Source organism: Podarcis vaucheri (genome assembly GCF_965113315.1).
Source record: "Podarcis vaucheri genome assembly, chromosome: 1".
Taxonomy (NCBI): Eukaryota; Metazoa; Chordata; class Lepidosauria; order Squamata; family Lacertidae; genus Podarcis; species Podarcis vaucheri.
The window spans coordinates 63,148,183-63,165,487 of NC_138759.1; the positions used below are offsets into that span (position 1 = coordinate 63,148,183).

At 40.7% G+C, this 17,305-nt stretch overlaps 1 protein-coding gene across 1 annotated transcript; it reads left to right on the plus strand.

The window, feature by feature from the left end:
• Positions 1–1,865: 1,865 nt before the first annotated feature.
• Positions 1,866–5,699, plus strand: LOC309520035 (P2Y purinoceptor 1-like). The gene is made up of 2 exons (XM_082201406.1): positions 1,866–2,128; positions 2,915–5,699. Exons 1-2 carry the CDS (start codon positions 2,108–2,110, stop codon positions 3,893–3,895), a joined length of 1,002 nt encoding a protein of 333 aa, XP_082057532.1. The 5' UTR covers positions 1,866–2,107; the 3' UTR covers positions 3,896–5,699.
• Positions 5,700–17,305: the final 11,606 nt, after the last annotated feature.

Here is a 17,305-nt window from a genome sequence, read left to right on the forward strand (position 1 = left end):
CTTTGTGTAATGGTTGGGTCTCTCCCACAGAAGCGAGGCAACTCCGGCAGCAATTAACTTAGGTTTATTGCTCAAAACACACAAATCACTCTGGAGCTCAGTCACTCAGCTTCTGCTTCCAAATTAGCTGTTGCCGAGTCTGAGTTCCGCCCCTTTCTCTTCCCACTTTTAAAGCCCCACTTACACTTCCTTTCCTGTTCACACCCCTCATTAATTCTTGCGAGCCTACGCGTCTTGGGATAGGCTATTTCCGGTGGCCCTCCCTCTGAGTCCGAGCTTCAACTGTCAGTCTGTGTCTTCTCCCTGGAACTCCCCCCTTCCTTCCCCTTGTTCTCAGAACTCAGGCATCTACTGCAACTTGGCTGCTCCTCCCCCGTTCCACATTCCTGCCTAATTACCTCCTCCTGTCTTTCCAAGCTCTCCCCCTCTGTCAGCAATGGGATGCCGCTGACATCTTGTGACATTCAGGCCAGCAGTGTTTCATGTCAGCAAGGGAAGAATTAATCAGACACAGGAACTTGAATCTTCAGTAACTAGTGGAAGTCAGTATCCATGTAATAGAGAGAGAGAGAGAGAGAGAGAGTGGACTATGTGTTGAAGATGTATTTGGGAGACCACAGTATCTCTCTTTGCAGTCTGTGCATTTCACTTTCAATGGGACTTCTGTTGGGGGCAGCTCAGGTTGTACCTGTATAACAGCAGGGACTTCGTCTCCATTGAAGTGAATGGCAACTTTCTATGGTACCCACACAGGAACACTATTAGAGCCAGGAAAATCCTGCCTCTGTTCCTCAATCACAGCAAAGAGGCACGAGGTTGGTTTGGTCCTCACCTGTATCCCAGGTTGAACGCCAGTTACTTGGTCTCATAAACTCTGCGAGGGCCTCTGAAAACAAAGCTGCTGTCATGCCTCTCTGCATAGCTCCATTCTGGGTTCAGTACAATTATGGTACAGTACAATACCAAGAGGGACGTGGGTGGCACTGTGGGTTAAACCAGAGAGCCTAGGGCTTGCCGATCATAAGGTCGGCGGTTCAAATCCCCACGATGGGGTGAGCTCCCGTTGCTCGGTCCCTGCTCCTGCCAACCTAGCAGTTCGAAAGCACGTCAAAGTGCAAGTAGATAAATAGGTACCCATCCAGTGGGAAGGTAAATGGTGTTTCCGTGCGCTGCTCTGGTTCGCCAGAAGCGGCTTAGTCATGCTGGCCACATGACCCGGAAGCTGTACACTGGCTCCCTCGGCCAATAAAGTGAGGTGAGCGCCGCAACCCCAGAGTCGGCCACGACTGGACCTAATGGTCAGAGGTCCCTTTACTTTTACCTTACAATACCAAGACGGTGATGAAGAGATGGAATCCAGGAGTCAGTGGATGTAGCGATTCAAATTTTGGACTAAGACTTGAAAGACTCAGGTTCAAATCCCTGCTCAGCCATGAAATTAACTGTGAATAACCTTGGGCCAGTCATTATCTCTCAGACTGACCTACCTCCCAGAGTTGTGATGATGAAAAACAGGGGGACCATGTATTGGAGCTCCTTGGAAGGCAGGAGATAAATGAAATGAATAAATAAATAAATCATGATTTTTTTTTTAAAGCCCCATTCCAAACATAAATAACACATAATGGACTCCTATATTATTATGCTAAATATATGTTCTTTCAAAAGCGCTAATAATTTTTTTTTAAAAAAGACAGTATTGGCTACAGTAATATATGAGAAAGTAGCCAACCATATAAGTATTTAAAAGGAGAACCAGAATGTGCAACTGGTTTATTGTTTTAAAATGCTCCCTTCCCACCACTTCTTTCTTCCTTTGATATTTTTTCTGCATCAGTCAAGAAGCTGAAGAAATCCAGAGAAGTCCCGACTCCCCAGTATATGAGATTCGCTACCTTTGGGAAAGCAAAACAGCTTTAAATTTGCACACCGCATAATCAAATACTCCCCTCCTGTCTCTCGTCTACTCCTACCCAGGCATAGAGCTATAACAGCAGCAACATCTCTTGCACATCTGTCATTTCAGGAAGTTGGCCAATCATTCTGGTAAATGAATAATTAACTGCACAGAGAGCATTATGAAATCAGCATAATACATGTAAGGATTATGGAACAGACATCTAGCCAGGTAGGACTATTTTTAGTGTTGTTGTTTTGCTGGACTTGGTGTTGTAGTTCTTAGAATAACAGAGATTTCTGAGACTTACGTTATTGATTATAACTATGTTTGATCATAATTTCTAGCCCAGGGAGAACTATCAGTGATGAGAAATTTGTAAACACTGTCATTTTTCGTACTGTTTTCCATGCTGTGGATTGATGCTGCTTATTTCACAGACTGGATCTCCTTGATCTTCCAGCTTCACATTCAATTTCCTAGACATTAGGCAATTTACGCTTACTTGCATGTACATCGCTTCATTACGCTTGATTACTCAACACTTGATAACTGGTAGTTGGATGTGTAAACATCACTGAATTATTATTTTTTTAATGTGACTTACTGAGTAATATGACAAAGAATCTTGTGGCATCTGAAAGATTAGCATAATTGTTGTAGCATAAACTCAAGACTGTAAGCTGCATCTTAAGTCTACCAAAGCCGTAGTAGATTTGTTAATCTTTAAGGTGCCACGAGATTCTTGGTTGCTTTTGCTGTCAGAGACTTAGCACAGCTACCCCTCTGGAATTAAGTAATACAAAATTTGATCTGTGAAAACTCATTCACACATGCAAATTGGCAACTGGTGGTACATTCAACAACTGATGAAAACGAGTGCATAAAACAGTGTTTGCTTAAATGTGTTTAAGTCCCATGTAAGGTAGTTAGGACTGTAGCCATTTTCTTCTTACAATACTGAGAGATTCTGCTGAGCAAAATGGGAGTCATTTTCCCCATGTTTACTTTTGGCAGAAACCAGAAGCAGACTTTTGTGGAAGTACTGACACCCTCTTAGACACCATCCAAAGGACTCTAATCCCTGGAACCTTCATTTTCATCCTGGTTGTGGGATTGCTGCTCAACGTCCCCATCATTTGGATCCTTGCTTTCCGCATGAAGCGCTGGAACAGGAGCACAGTTTTCCTCTGCAACTTGGTGTTTGCTGATATCATGTGGATCTTAACCCTTCCCTTCCTGATCTACTATCACCTAAACCAGCTGCACTGGACCTTTGGAGAGAGCTTTTGCAAGATTATACGGACTGCCTATCACCTGTGCTATTACTGCAGCATCCATTTTGTCACCTGCCTGGGCATGGACAGGTACTTGGCCATTGTCCACCCTCTGAAGTCCCTGTGGGTATTAAACAAACAACACTCCCTGCTGATTTCTTCTTCCATCTGGACAGTTACAGGATTGGTTAGCCTGCCAGTTGTTTATGTTGCAGGCACCCAGGCATGCCCAAACAACAAAACAATTTGCTCCCTCTATGTATTTTCCAGCTCTACCTATATAACCCTCCCCCTGTCTGTGAGCTGCTCAGTTGCAGGGTGCTTACTTCCTTTCACTGCTATTTGTTACTGCTATTGCAGCAGCGTTAGGAAACTCCAAGATACTGGCCTCCAGCGCTTTCAGAAAAGGGAGAAACTCACCAAGCTCATGTATTCAGCCTTGGTCGTTTTTGCTCTTCTCTACTTCCCCTACCACGTCTCACGAAACACTTGCATCTTACTGAGAGCTGTACGGCCTTCTGCAACCCAGTCTATTCAGCATGCCGACACCTTGTTCCTTGTGGAGATGGCTATCTGCAGCCTGAACACCTGTGTCAACCCTCTCTTCTGTTTCCTGGCCGGGGGAGACTTTCGAGAGGAGATCTGCAAATTAGCATCCTCCTTCTGTATCATCAAACGCTGGAGGAATCGACAGCAAGTGGCATGTGTTTATCCCATATAGATCTTCTCCAAAACAAGGGTCTCCTTGACTAAAACAAATCACTTGCAATGAGCGACTGAGTGACCATCAATTGCTCTGAGTGTGTGCATGATAGCTAGCAATAAAAGTAGCAACAAAAATCTAAAACTCTCTCCATCAGTAAGGACCTGCATATCAAAATCCTGAGCACTCAAAGTAAATTGGAAATCTAGTCAGTTCCAAAGCTCATTTTTTCAGTATAAACACCGCAAAGCACTTATTATTCAAAACTGGTGGTAGCTTTAATTATTTCTGTACTGTACAGCTAAAAATTCAATACCTGTGCTGGTGATAGAGAAATAATCTACTGTTAATTTCCTAAAATGACCTTGTGGCTGGGTTCACAAAGTCTAATCGGGAGTAGAGAAATAAGAGGGTGGGGGACTGTTGGCTAAACACCCTTTGGCCACCTCACATGTAAGGTAAGTGCATCAGAAAGCCTACCATCCACCCATGAGAATCTCACTGAAATTATCTTTCCCATTTGATAATTTTTGGATGCAAGTTAATGGATGGAGAATTCGAGAATTTTTGGACAAACCGCTAGTTCTGCCCCACAAATTATTTTCAGGCAAGAGAGCTCCAGTGCTCACATGACACTCCCCCCTCACCTTCAAAGACTTCTCCATTTACTTAGAAAAGGAATCGCCTGCCTTGATCAAATTTCTGCTTAAAGTTTAGAAAATTCAAGATGCTCTAAGGTAACCTGCAATACGTTATGAAGACAGCACCTATACTATGTTTCATTATGGGTGGTGCAATCCATTTTATGCCCCCTCATTACAGGAACAACTAATGCAGCTTGGTGAATGTAATTAGATGTTGCTCAGTCTTAAGTCTTTGCAGATGACTTGGTATTAACATTAGAGGAACCGCTAACCAGTGCCAAAGAGGTTATTGAGGAGATAGAACAATTTGGGCAAGTAGCAGGTTTTAAAATGAATAAAAAGAAGACTAAAATGTTAGTCAAAAATATGAAACAAGATTTGGTAGATATGTTGCAGCACAGTTCAGTATAGAAGTTGTTTAAAAAGTCAAATATTTAGGAATATGGTTGACATCAAAGAATAAAGACTTATTTCAAAATAATTATACACTGGTGTGGAATGGAATTAAAAGAGATCTGGAAGTATGGGAGAGGATGAAATTGTCATTTTGGGGAAGGATTTCTGTGATTAAAATGAATGTGCTACCAAAGATGTTATTTTTATTTCAATCTATTCCAATAATCAAGGGGGCAGCAATTTTTAAGAAACGGCAGAAGACAATTTCAAGATATATCATGCAGGGGAAGAAACCAAGAATTCAATATAAGTTGTTAACAGATGTTAAAGAAAGAGGGGGCTTCGCCCTGCCAGACTTGAAGTTGTATTATGAAGCGGCATGCCTCTGTTGGTTAAAGGAATGGATGTTGTTAGAAGATACAGAGTTGTTGGATTTGGAGGGTTATGATAATAGATTTGGTTGGCACGCATATTTATGGTATAATAAATCAAAAGTCCATAAAGGATTTGGTAAGCATATATTCCAAAGAACTCTATTTGAAACATGGGATAGGTATAAAAACCTATTAGAACGTAAAACACCATGGTGGTTATCCCCATTAGAAGCTATGAGTGTGAAATAGCTTTCTAATTTTATCATCAAATCCATTTTCTTTTAAGACTTAGAAACAATGACTGTAAAATATTGTCTGAAATGTATAAACTACTTTGGAATGGCATTTGAAAGATGAAGAAATAAAGTTGGTTATGATACACTGGGCCAAAGATTTTGGATATAATATACAGTTGTGGAAAGAAGGAATAAAATTTACAGCATGTAATGCCCTGAAAGAAAATGTGATGAAAATGATGTGTAGATGGTATATTACACCAGTGAAGTTAGCTAAAATGTATAAGAGAAATAATAAATGTTGGAAATGTAAAGAAAAAGAAGGAACCTTTTACCATATGTAGTGGGAATGTAAAAAGGTAAGAAGCTTCTGGGAAATGATATATAATGAGATGAAAAAAATGTTGAAATATACATTTTTTTAAAAACCAGAAGCATTTTTACTTGGTATTGTAAGTGATGATATTAACAGACAGGACAAAAAACTGTTTTTATATGCAACAACAGCAGCAATTGTACTGTTAGCACAGAAATGGAAACAAGAAGAATTACCGGCGAAAGAAGAAAGGCAGGCGAAATTAATGAACTATGCAGAATTAGACAAGATGACAGGAAGGATTAGAAACCTGCGGGACCAGAGATTCTCAGAAGACTGGAATAAATATGTGAACTATTTGAAAAGAAACTGTAATCAATAGATTGTGCTAGTAGGACTGCAAGAAGTTTTGTAAGAAGGAATATATGAAATATTGTAAGGAAGGTTATGATGAGAGAGTCAATAGATAAGATCATTAATAGCAATAGTGAAATTAAGAAATGTAAATTAAGTGGAAAAAATGGGAAATTTTCAGATGTGGTCGACGGAAGTCCAAAAAAATAGTATAAGATGTAACTTACGTTGAATGACTGTTGAAAATGATATACCGTATTTTTCGCTCTATAACACGCACCTGACCATAACACGCACATAGTTTTTAGAGGAGGAAAATCCATAGGCATGCCACCCGTAGGCATTCCCTCCATAACACGCACAGACATTTCCCTTTACTTTTTAGGAGGAAAAAAGTGAGTGTTATGGTGCAAAAAATACAGTATTAACAAACATTGTGTGTGTGTGTGTGTGTGTGTTACTTTTCAAACTGCAATATGGATTTTAATTACCTGGGTATTGCCATAAGTCAGAACTAACTTTCACGAGGTCAGTGAAAACAAACGTTGTAAACAAGAGGGATGTTTGTCAATTAAAAATATTTTGCTTTTTATAAAAAGCCCAAACAAGAATTTGTTTCCTGCATGTCATTCCCCTGTTTGGAAATGAGAGAAGATGGATTTAGGAGGGTTCATTTAACACAGCAGAAAAAGAGATGAAATATAATGTAAAGCTTCTTCAGCATGTTTCAGATTTGAGAGTAGTGGAAGCAAGGAGATTTCAGTGAAGTAGTATTAGGAGGAATTATGGGGCAAAGTTTCCCATGAGGTTTCATACCTTATTCACAATTAAATTGGGGGGGGGGGCAGATATAGAGGAGGAACAGCCACCATGTTGCTTTCCCGACACTGTTGGACAAGGACTCCACCATCCCTGATCATTGCCCTTGCTGGTAGAGGCAGCTGATAGGAGTTGAAAGTCCAACAACCTCCAAAGGACCACAGGTTCTCCATCCTTGGCTTAAGCAATGCAGAGCAGTGCCTTTGGTATGCACACCTAGTACTTAGATGACCCTGAGAAGCAACTGAAGAGGGCAACCTCTGCCCTTCCTAAATGAGGACTTTCTATAGTCCTAACAACCTCTTCTTGTAAGTTTGTTAGGAATAATATGTGGTTTGAAACACTGAAGAGGAGTAATGAGCCCCTGCTACCTTCCCTAAATATAATCTGACCCAATGGCCAAAGAGTTGAAGACATGGACTGTAGGATGAAAGACTTCTGCTGCAGAACCATTCTGTCTATGTGCTGCTTAGTGATTTTTACAAGGTCATCCTGCATAAGGGCTGAGAAGTCACCCATTCTCTGTTTTGTATCCTCATTTCTAAAGGTGCAGTAGGAATGAAGCCAGGCAGGCACGGGGCGGGGGGGTGGGGACACCTTTATGTATCACTGACCAAAAATAATCTCTTTGTTATCAAGAGGGAAGACTATTCTGTGCTACTAGGTCTCAAACAAGCAAGAATGAAACCCTTCTCAACAGGTTCAGTGACCCCATCCCACCTGCCAGGGCTTGTTCTTTTCAGATTTTCAGAAGAGTTGCTAAGGCCTTTTTATTCCACAGGCTTCTTGGGGTTCTGGGTTAAATTATTTTTAGCTCTCTCTACTGCTGCTGCATTTAAATTCTTTTTTTAAAAAAAGTCTTGCCACTTGTCCTAGTCTTACCACTCTTTTAAAAAATGCAATTGTTTTACGATTTACATTTTAATACAGTTGTGCAGCGAGCCCCTGCGCTTGAACTAGTATGTCAAAAGGCTAATTGTGCATTTAAAATAAATTGTCGAAACACTGACACACACCCAGGGGGGAGCCGCTGGGAGGGAGAGTGTGGACAAACATTCCTTATCAACCAGATTTCCTCCTTTCCCTTCAGAACAGGTTACAACATGCCAGAAGCAGGGTCTTCTGGTGAGGTGTGGGGTGGGGAGAAGCTCATGAGAGGCCACATGGCAGCTATTTTCTCAGCACTCACTGCAAAGATGGTCGAGTGCCTATCCTATCTATTTTTACAGAACAAGTCCATTGCACAACGCTGGAAGCAGGGAGGGTTTGGATGAGCAGAGCTGTCCCTCTGCCTAGCTTGCCCAGCTAAGCTGTCATCCTGCTGGCTGCCAAATGCCTGGACCTCTGGGAGTGCCATGGAAGGCCCTCAGAAGGGCATTCTGGAGATGGGGATAAAGTGAAGCTAAGCCAAGTCTCATATCCCAAGGCAGTTTCACACTCATGATGCAGCAGCATGGGACCTGACTGCTGTGCCAGTTCCAGGCTGGTACAGCAATCTTTGTCTCCCTCCCTTCCAGGGGCTACAGATGTGGCAGTGGTCCCTCCACTCTGTGAAGCCCTGCTAGTAAGGAGCAAAGTTTGGACTGTGTCTTTTGCATATACTTCAGCCATTTGATTTTCAAGTAAGCCATACCAATATACCATCCTTCCAAAAATTACTCTAGCTATGTCTATGGATCTTTGTGTGCAAGGGACCCAGCAACCACTACAGTTGTTTTATAAGCATTGTGTATGTCCTAGATCTCAACGCTTTCCTTTCAACTGAAACCTGCTACAGTAATTGAGACCAATGTATCAAATGCCACGATCCAATACAGAGTTTAGTTATGCTGATGCTCATTCTAAACAATGTTCTTAAAGGTGCCAATTCTGTGCTAAACTGAAGCTCACTTGTTACGGTCAAGGAACTAGATTGTTTTTACTTGTCAATACTACAGGCCTTCATTGACTACTACAAACTTGCTCTGGGCTGTTTCTGGCCCATAGCTGATAAAATCCTCATGGACAACTTATAAAGAAGTAAATTCTTCCAAAACACACCACATCTGTTCATGCAGGCATTTGGTTAACTTACTTATGGAGGGCAATAGCTTGCTCTCATTGATGTTTTGGTTTATTGCATTTGTTGATGGGTTGTACTGTAATATTGGATTTTTTATATCACTTTTAATTCTTTGTTATGTTTTGCTGTTGTATTAAGTACGTCACCCTGGGATTTCTTTTAATTATGTGTGATCTAGAAATATTATGCATACATATCAGCTGTAGAGTTGACTCACTGGTTTTGTACCATTCCCTGCTCATTTTCAGTCACTCTTCCAAGAATGATGCCCAAAAGCCTAAATACATCTACCAATAACAGTCATGTCCCGTTGAAATCAAAGGACTGACTCATGTGTAGATTTGTTAGTAAAATAACCACTACTTCTAGAAGAGCATTCAAACTTATGGAGGTATTTGCAGTTAAGCCCAGCAATTGTATAAATCACTCCCTCCTTCCCCAGAGAGTAAAGTTACTCTTGCCAAATGTGTCTGAGATTATAAACATTTACTAAAATTTGCTAGATTTTGAGCATGAACACAATCATGCAGATCCAGCTGTTTTGGACTAGAGTTTCCATCAGCATCAACCAGAACAATTCTGATGGGAGTTGTAGCCCAAAACATATGGAGGGCACCAGGTTGGAGAAGGCTGGTAAAGCCTGCTTCTCAATATTTTCTCAGAGCAGTTTAGACAAAGGCAATGCTTCCTCCATTTGCAGCCCAAACAAAAGCATGTATATCTGTTGGCATAGTGACTGCATGTGTCACTACAGATGCAGAGGTCAGGGCACGCAGTACAGTTCTTTTAAACCTGAATGAGGGGGAGTTAAATTCCACTAGGTATCTTTTAGTCATGCCAGGATCAGCTGGGGGAAAATACCAAAAAAGGGGGAGGGGGGGAAGAAGTTGATCTTTGGATAACAAGTGGCTGATTTATAGGAACAGGAAGAACCAGCTGAGCAAAAGTTAGCATGGCAAGAAAAGGTGAGTAATCGTGTTTGGTCTCCTGGGTCTCAAGGCTTGGCAGCTGATGTGAAGGTAAGAGCATATGATTTATGACATGCATTGACAATGTGACCAGCAAAGTGCAGAAGGCTATTAATAATTGTTGTCATAAATACTCCACAAGCAGGAAGTAGACTGCAATGCTGTGAAAATCGGTGTATGGAAGCAGAACAAAAAAAGTGGATCTGGTGGGTGGAAATGTTAAGCAGGAGAATGCTCCAAGGACTTACATTCTCATAAACATACATTGCCTTCCTTCCATCACCTCAATATGGAAGAAGTTCCACACCCAGAGAAAGAAATCACCTGTTTTCTCCTCTTATTCCATACCCAGTGACCACTTTTTATCACAAAAACCTCATAATACTTGCCACATTACATACAAGTCATATGAATTAGTCACCATGTGTTCCCTCTTTAAAATGCCATTGGACAATAACACAGATGGTCACAAAGGGAGTGGCTCTCTGAACTAGCCATCTAAATGAATCTAGCAGACACAATATTATCCCCCCCCCATCTCGTAAGCAGAGCATACTGGTATAAAAAGAAATATAGGATGAGTAGATTTATGTTGCACTTTGGTGTAATAGCATCTGATAAAGTATCTTCTCAGATTTGGATGCGTGGTTTGGTTTCATTGGGGTTCTTCTGTTTCTTCTAAGATCAAAGAAAAGGTGGGAAGAACTATGATATTGGAAGAATCCAGAGAAGAAGCATAGTTTTAGAAGAAACTAAAGGATGCCAATGAAAAATGTCAGCCTTCAACCTGTTTCAAAACCAGGTATCTGCTGTACCACAGCTGAGGACTAGCAAAAACTGAACACCCTGATCTCGTGTGCTGTTGTACAATGCATGGCTACTGGCACACTCATTAGTGATGACTAAAATAAAGTGAAATCTTTCCTCTGCCCACATTTAACAATGTGTTGTTCAAAGGGTCTCCTTGGGGAGATAAAAGAAATGCTCTAGGTAGCTATATTACAAAGCAGCAGCCATAGCTATTATCTTGCAAAGGCTCTGTCCAGTCCTTTTAAAATTGTTAGTTCTTGTTACTTTATCTCTTGTGGAGACAAAATAGCACTGGATCATTTCTGTTCCTTCAACTATATCAATTCCTTTTGCTAGAGAAAAATGTGCACTAGTGCTGACCCATTTAAGGGTTCACACAAAAAATAAACAAAAGGGGTGGGGAGAGATGGATTAAATGAATTCATTGTTTAGGGAGAAGATGAATCAAGATACTTCTGCTTGATGTAATACTAAGGTTAAAGACAAAGAACAGAACAGAAAAATGCTTTCTGAATGATTATCATATACTTCATTATGACCTATTTCCCCCATATAAATTCCAGAGTTATTTTAAGTTTGGCAGTGTCTGACATGGCAGAGGTGGTGTGTCCTGTCTGGTACTTAATTAGAAATTCTAGATTTATGGAGAGTTTTCATTTGCAGAAATCATAAGCTTGCAGGCAAAGCCATTTTTTATTTTTATCTATTGTTCAGGAATTAGCATTCATTTGTTGTCATTCTATTATAATATAATATTGATTAAGCTAACTCACCCCGCTTAAACAATGTACCTGGAATCTGAAGATATTCAAGAATAAGGATCTCATTACCGGTAGCATATAGCAATGGTGGCCAATGGTTTGTTATAGAAGCCTCAATGTATTAGCAGCCTGTTGAAATGCATGACTAAGGGCAGATAACTAAGCCAGGAAAGGAGCTTGCCCAGCAGTACAAGTACGATACAAATGGACAAAGAAACAAAACCGTTCCCCATCAGTTATCTTCACCCCCTGCTTAATTTATGTGTAGCAACCTACTGTCAAATCTCAGGACGAGGCTCAGATCACAACTCTCAAGCTCATTAGGCCAAGATGGTGAACAGCAGCTCTGCTTGGGAACCTGAAGATAAACACTGCTCCTATATAAAAATAATTACAAAGGCCTCCTGAAGAGGCCTCATAAGCCCCCAGCTTCTTCTTAATTTACCTCTATAGGGCAGTGGAGAAAACCTGAGAAATGACTGAGGTGCGATCATATCCATGAAAGACCCCTTTCCCCAGCCAGCCACATAAGGTCAGCAAGGAGGGGGATGAGAAGCATTCATGACTGAGTCCATTGGAAAGGTAGTGCTCATTTATCCTGCAGAAATGTCCCACTGTCTGTCAGGCTGTGACATGTCTATGTAGCATTGCAACTTCTCCCTCCCCCTTTCTCTTTTTTCTAATCACTCTTTCTTTTAAGAGCACTGAGAATTTGAGTAAGTGAAACTTTCCTCACACACACACACACAGAGAGAGAGAGAGAGAGAGAGAGAGAGAGAGAGAGAGAGAGAGAGAGAGAATACCAATTTCCGTATACTGGGCTGCTAACAGAACCAGTGATCACGCTAAAACATAGCCATTCACCATCCTAACCTAGACAAAAATTGCTTCCTGACCAATAATTGCTTCCAGAGTTTATTCCTAAAGTCATAGAAATGCCCTCATTCAGAAATCCCCAAAGCAGTGGGACTTTAAGGAAGTAAGCATACACACTCCCAGACATCTCATAGTACATGAAATCCACACTCTTGCTAGGAATGGATATTTTGCCTCAATGATCCTGCAGTCAGAATCCATCATGGATAGGCAGAGCATTCAGCTGAAAAGTGATGCCACCCATATGACAAGCTGCAGTGCTTTTCAGCATCATTCTTGGCTCTCCATTGTCATATCAGAATGCAGTAACAGGGTGGGGGGGCTTTCTTGGTAACTGCAGTCCTGTTGGCTGCTGCTCAGGCAGATTTGTCTGCTTCCAGCCAATGCCTGAAAACATCGTGATTTGTTATTGCACGATGGCCTTATCCAAAGCTGCAGCTGCAGCAGAGACCAATCAGGTTCTCCTTCCACTAAATCTGTATCCCTGGAAAATGGCACCATACGATGTAAAGACATAACCAGTTTATGAAAGCATCATATACCTTTTCTCGTGAAAATGCAAAATGTACAATAGAGTTTAGCTACAATATTGTACATTATCTTAATGCATCAAAAAACGGGGATGGAATATAAAACCTGAAGTATTAATTGATCTACTGCAAACATCCCATACATATCTACTATTAAGTCACATACCGTAAGTTCAGTGGAGCTTAATCCCAGGGTATAGACTGCAGCCAAAGAAATCTATTACAACTGTTTATTTTATAGCATATATGATCATTCCCTTTTATATATTGCATTAAAGATTTCCAGCTTTTCAGAATTACTTTATATTTTTGTGGAGTCCTTGTGAGTGCTGTAAACTCTAATAATTTCTCTTTGTTCCCACATTTTCTTTATTAACTCTGTTTTACTTGGTCTTCAGCTACTTTTCCCGAATTGGGTGAAGGTATTCTTGTTAACGTAACAACATATAAAACCCATATCTGTTTTCCTAATGGGGCAAATTCAGTGTCATAGATGTTTCAATTATGTTGCCAGTAGGTGGTCAAGTTGTTTCTTTCTGTTCCTGGCACACCACAATGAAACAGGAGATAAAGTAATGAGTAATTCAGCTACTTAATTTGACTGTCCTAGCTGCTACAATCACACAACCAAGGCTAGTAAAGACAATTAAATGTTTTCTGGTTGTGCTATTTGTTTATGAATGAATATGAAAGATATTCAAATAATATACTCTTTTCTCTTCCCCTCCCATCTAAAGTTAGATTGTAAGCTATCTGGACTCTGTAAAGCAGCATGCACACTGATGGTGTACTGCACAGAAATAAAATAATAATGCATGCAAGATATTGTATTTGTTAGGTACATGGTGTTGAACTCCAGATCCCATCATCCTTGGCCAGCATGGCCAATGGTCAGGAGTGATGGGAGCTGGAGCCCAACTATATATGGAGGGCACCAGGTTGGCTACCCCTGTGTTGGAACTATAACGTTTAGTCAATTAACCAGTTAGATTAATGCATTAAGAATCTTTTTAATCACTCAAATGAATACCTTTTGAGCAGCAATTTTTAAAAAATTAAATATTTTTTGATAAAACTATTAGCATGCATTCCTATCCCTGAAATCCTCCAGCTGAGTCATCATTGAAAGTGGTGCTAGTGTTGCTTTGCCAGTAGACAGTGAGCTTCGATGGAAGAATGAGATGTCTTAGGATGCTTGTGGAAGGCTCTGCCAGCTGGAAGGATTCACTGACCAAATCCTGGCACTTAAGCAGCCAAGAATGGGTTGTATGTTGGACATGCCACAGGGGAGGTGTATTCCTACACCAATTCCTTAGTCCATTGCACACCCACAGTGGCAGGAGGACAGAACCTGCTGGGAGTAAATCCCAGAAAGGCAAAATGGAGGGTTACTTCTGTGTGTCCCGCCGCCACCCCCCTTGAGCAAGAGAAGCATCAGGGCTCCCTATAGCTGAGAGGGGTGTGTGGGAGCACTTTAACGGAGCCCCAACCTGATCACAGACAGCTGTGTGCTCCTCAGTGGAGCAGTTTAATGAAGCAGAGGAAGGAACAAGCTGTATCAGGGCCTCACCAATGCAACTTGTTTCTCCCTCTGCGCCAGTAAGAAGGCAGAGTGGGACGGTGACTTCACTCTGCAGTATATCACTGGTGAAACCACTGCTTCTGAGTCTCTCTGCTACCAACGCCAGCCGGAAGGAGTGAAGTGCAATATACTGCAGAGTGAGGCTGCCATTGCAGTCTGCCCCTCATACTTGTCCTGGGCAAAGTATCAATACATCACCCAGGCTTATTTAGTGCAAAAGGCAGTCTGTGTGGATTTTCTTTTCTTCTTTTCTGTGAGAAGCTATTTAGCTACATTTTGGGGTTGGAGGAAACAGATGTACAGCAGAATCGTAATAAATACAAAAGTTGGTTGTTCCTATTGGGTAACCAGCAAGAATAGAAACCTCAGTCCAAATAAGTACTGTATTCAAGCCAGCAAAGAAACTTGGGCACAGGATAATAAATTACTACTACTACTACTACCACCATTAGAAAATTCCACCTGCTTTCTACTCAGTCTTTGCCAATACTTTAGCAAGCCTTCACCTATGCCTTTGGAGGTGCACAATCCCTCAGTTAGCAGAATCATATGCTGCAAAGTTTTGCTAAAATGTACCGTCTTAGATTAGGGACGTGGGTAGCGCTGTGGTCTAAACCATTGAGCCTTGCCGATCAGAAGGTCAGGGTTCGAATCCCTGCAGCGGGGTGAGCTCCTGTTGCCCGGTCCCTGTTCCTGCAAACCTAGCAGTTGGAAAGCACATCAAAGTGCAAGTAGATAAATAGGTACTGCTCCAGTGGGAAGGTAAATGGCGTTTCCATGTGCTGCTCTGGTTCATCAGAAGTGGCTTAGTCATGCTGGCCACATGACCCAGAAGCTGTACGCCAGCTCCCTTGGCCAATAAGGCGAGATGACTCATTTGCAGCTGGACCTAACGGCCAGGGTTCCCTTTACCTTTACCATCTTAGATTACAAGTAAGGAATAGCATGTTTAAATAAATAGCCTCAGATAAATAGCCTACTTCATATAGAACACTTGCAGGTTAGGGATACAATTGTGGGTTTTTTATTATTCAGTTGTAGTGGACCAATGGAGACAACCTTTTCCTACTGTCTGGGGATAGGCAATTTGTGGTAATATCACAAATTTTATGGTATTTTTTTTTAGTATACCTATAATCCTTTGCTTATTAGGGACCACCACACATTTCCCCCCAAAAAATGCTCTGCATGGGTAAATTCTGATTTATCAAAATGTTCAAATGTAGGGAGTCTGTGGCTTAGCTTTTGAAAAATATGAGGTCCTCAGTAATTAGCTAATTGGGAACCACTGCTTTAGATTATTGAAGGCCAGAGGATTTCTGGCTATATGACTGTGACCCAAAAAACTGCAGGTGACAAAAGCTACTTAGAAGAGGCATTTTCAGCTCTCTGTCACTCAACGGAGAATGTATCTTCTATAACTTTGGCTATTGTGATGTGTTTGTGTATTTTTATTTAGAACAGTTGTTCTATTAATGCACACATGCATGCAGATTAGAAAAGTAATAATCATCTAATTAAAAATACAGATTTATTTAATCTGGTGACAGCATTAGAATTTAGATAAAAGCTACAAAACTGTGCACTTTCCCTTTCAGCACCAAGAAATTTATTTTCCTAAAATAAGCTCTGAAGTGACATGAATCAAGGCAACATACACAAGTCTGGAAAAAAATAAAGACAAACAAAACCTTTTACTTAGAAATGGTAATATGTAAAATATCATAATTTTATTAGACATATTTTCTGCTCACATATTAATGCAGCATTTTACAAAGCAGGAGGAACTGATTATGAATGGCCAGTGAAACTGAACACCACAGGAGTAATTAATGGAAGTCTTGTCGAACACCATTGTCCTTCCACCAGAGGGCATCCTTAATAAAAACATTTTAATCACAGCAACATCAGTGTATTTAGAGCACAGGAACAGGGGCACATTTTTATCAAGTAATTAAGTGTGTTGGTACCATATATTTTTTATGAATCAAGTGATCAAGGTTCAAATTCAAAATGTGCACATTTATAGGTAGATGTTTTGCCTTTCATAAAACTATACTATTGCCATCAAAATAAATAAGAACTGAATAGTGCTTTTCAATAATATGAAACTTGTCAGAGTCACTACTGGAGTATGAGAAGCCCCTGCATAGTCAGATATTCTGTCCCTTTCACATTCCTGACATCTCACCAGGATAAGAGATTTCTACCATAATATAAATTATTGGACTATATTTTGGTCAGGAGAAGCCAAATCTGAGCATGGCAGTTTGGGCCTATTGTTTAGGAAGAATAGATAAAATATTAAAATGAACTATCTATACATATTAAGGAAACACACACACACACACACACACACACACACACACACATCAAAGATAGATACTATGGACAACCAGTCCATAGTAAAGAAATGTCATAAAATATTATGCCCATAAAATAAAGATTCAATGGTTTCCTAATTATACAATCTGAGAGGTGGCCTTACTCATCTGTTTATTATAGTTTTCACTAAATCTCAGATGATTTGCTGCTTTGTTTGCAGATCACTGCTTAAAATGGTGTCTTTTTAGGGAGGAAGTGTTCAGTTTATTTTGCTATACTGCAGCAAAAGCTGCTGAAATGTGCTCTAGTGCTTGTACTGCGCAACTGGGTCAGTCAATGCGTCAGGAAAGGGAGTCAAACATGGGAATCCGAAAG

Bases quoted from the DNA above. Each gene is read 5' to 3' on its own strand.
- LOC309520035 (XM_082201406.1), top strand. From the start codon at position 2,108: ATGGAACAGACATCTAGCCAG. The intron at 2,129-2,914 runs GTAGGACTATTT...TACTTTTGGCAG, and splicing joins TGGAACAGACATCTAGCCAG to AAACCAGAAGCAGACTTTTG.